General features: G+C 47.5%; 1 protein-coding gene across 4 annotated transcripts in view; it reads right to left on the reverse strand.

The window, feature by feature from the left end:
* FBXO18 (F-box protein, helicase, 18) overlaps positions 1-2272 on the reverse strand; it is a 54198-nt gene that overhangs the window by 28552 nt on the left and 23374 nt on the right. For all 4 annotated transcript variants that reach the window (XM_005869502.2, XM_014542292.1, XM_005869501.2 and 1 more), the window contains 3 exons: positions 1597-1819; positions 381-468; positions 214-300 (listed from right to left, as the gene is read on the reverse strand). In XM_005869502.2, coding sequence (XP_005869564.1) covers positions 214-300; positions 381-468; positions 1597-1819 — 398 coding nt within the window. The remainder of the gene's footprint in view (positions 1-213; positions 301-380; positions 469-1596; positions 1820-2272) is intronic.

Here is a 2272-nt window from a genome sequence, read left to right on the forward strand (position 1 = left end):
TCCTCCGTCACTGAAGCAAGCAAGCCTCCTGTTAGCTTTAAGCTGCCTGGCTGCTGGCCGCCATCTTGGCTGGCAGTTAATTTGCATATCTCCCTGATTAGCCAATGGGAAGGGTAGCGGCCGTACGGCTAATTACCATGTTTCTCTTTTATTAGATAGGATAACATTGTTTCTAAGTATTTGAGACTACTGATGTACAGAATAGTTTATTACCTGGGGTACAGTCCTGGGCCTCATCCACAAAGATGGCATCAAAAGAGGCAAGCAAAGGCTTGCTCAACTGCCAGAGTTTCAAGTAGCCTAAAAGAAGGGAGTAGCAACAGTCAGAATTCATAACTAAAGCAGTTACATTGAACAGCAAGATTTGGAAACTTGCATACCATCATGAGTCATTTGGTAAGCCTCTTCTTTGCATTCCCCCAGGTTCCGCATGTTGTCCCAAAGGCGGCTTGCTTCAAGAACACTGTTCTAGAAAACAAGTAATTGGTAACTCCTAAGACCCTGGAAAAGACAGCACCCTGAAATCACACTTTCATTTCCACATAAGGAGCAGAGATCAGAATAAAGGCACCATCCCAGCTCGGTGAGTGGCAGTCACTTCCCTAACCTCCTTCCAGCTCCACGACAGCCCAGTGACAGAACATTGCTCAGACAACACAAAATCTGGTGGACTAGAAAAACCTAGATCATGTCTCTAGATTTATGACTAACAATCCTATATAATAAAAGCCTAGGTGGCGTCACGCCCTCGCGTGACGTCGTCACAAGATGGCCACCACAAAATGGCTGCATGCACAGTGGAGGCAGGGCCCAGTGGTCACTCTGCATGGTGAGGCCTGGGGGTCCCATGGCTCTACATGGCGCGGAGGAGGTCGGTGCCGGTGTCTCAGCCACCTGGAGGCGGGTCCCAGCAAAGGAGGCAGGTCACGGCAGGGGAGGGCAGTTGTGGGTGATCAAGTCAGCTGGGGAGGGCAGTTGGGGGCCATCAGGCCGGCAGGGGAGCAGTTAGGGGGTGATCAGGCTGGCAGGCAGAAGCAGTTAGGGGCAATCAGGCAGGCAGGCAGGTGCGCAGTTAGGAGCCAGCAGTCCTGGATTGTGAGAGGGATGTCCGACTGCCGATCGGGCCTAAACCAGCAGTCGGAGATCCCCCGAGGGGTCCCAGATTAGAGAGGGTGCGGGGTGGGTTGAGGGACACCCCCCCACCCTGTGCACAAATTTTGTGCACCGGGCCCCTAGTTAATTCATAAAAAGAATGGCAAATGATTGAAAAAAAACATGTTAAAAATTAGAAAAGAGATTCCCAATCTTTAGATTCATCCAGCAGCCCCAGTGACAAACTCCTATAAATCCTGGGTCGGTGCCTCATTTTCTAAATTGGAAAACGAGTGCGAGAACTAAGTGAGATATCCATGAGTATTCTTCACAAACAAAACACTTTGTAACTCCCAGCTATCACGATTAGCTTATAGTCTCACCCTCCACCATTACTTCCTGCCAGCAATTATGAAAAAATGAAAGACAAATATAACACTGTATCATGTCAACTCTTCTCATTTACCACCAGATCCCTAATACTAACAATATTTCAATACTCACCAGTTTTTCACTCTGTTCAACCATGACCCTCTGTCCGTGGCTGTCCTTACACCAAATAGGTACATGGTCAATAGTCAGCTCATCATCAGCTGAGGCAAAGAAGTTTTCTAAAGTCTTACACACTAGCTTGGCCCTTATGAATCCACCTTTCCCTTCAGCAAGGACAGAATTGACCATGAAGGGTGTTAACTTGAAGAGATTCAATTTCTTCTTTGACTGGTACCTGTAATACATATCCCAAATGAACAGTATTTGGCTTTACAGGCAATGCCAAAAAAATGTGTCCCCCCACTCCCAATCCCCTTCTTCAAAATGACACCACAAGGTCACTCTCAGTATCACATATACATGAGGGGGAAAAAGCCAGAGAAGTTAAACCAGGTCCATGTATGATTTGAAATGGCTTCATTAGGCTTCCAGGAATCTACACTAATAAAAGAGAAACATGGTAATTAGCGTACGACCGCTACCCTTCCCATTGGCTAATCAGCATATCCTTATGCAAATTAACTGCCAGCCAAGATGGCGGCCGGCAGCCAGGCAGCTGGAAGCGAACATGAGGCTTGCTTGCTCCAGTGACTGCAGACTCCAACGTTCCCCGCCTCACTTGCCGGCCTCTGAGTTGCAACTCTAAGCAACTATGTACTATGTTGCAAATGTAGAAGCTAAACAAAAC

Source organism: Myotis brandtii, unplaced genomic scaffold (assembly GCF_000412655.1).
Source record: "Myotis brandtii unplaced genomic scaffold, ASM41265v1 scaffold297, whole genome shotgun sequence".
Classification (NCBI taxonomy): domain Eukaryota; kingdom Metazoa; phylum Chordata; class Mammalia; order Chiroptera; family Vespertilionidae; genus Myotis; species Myotis brandtii.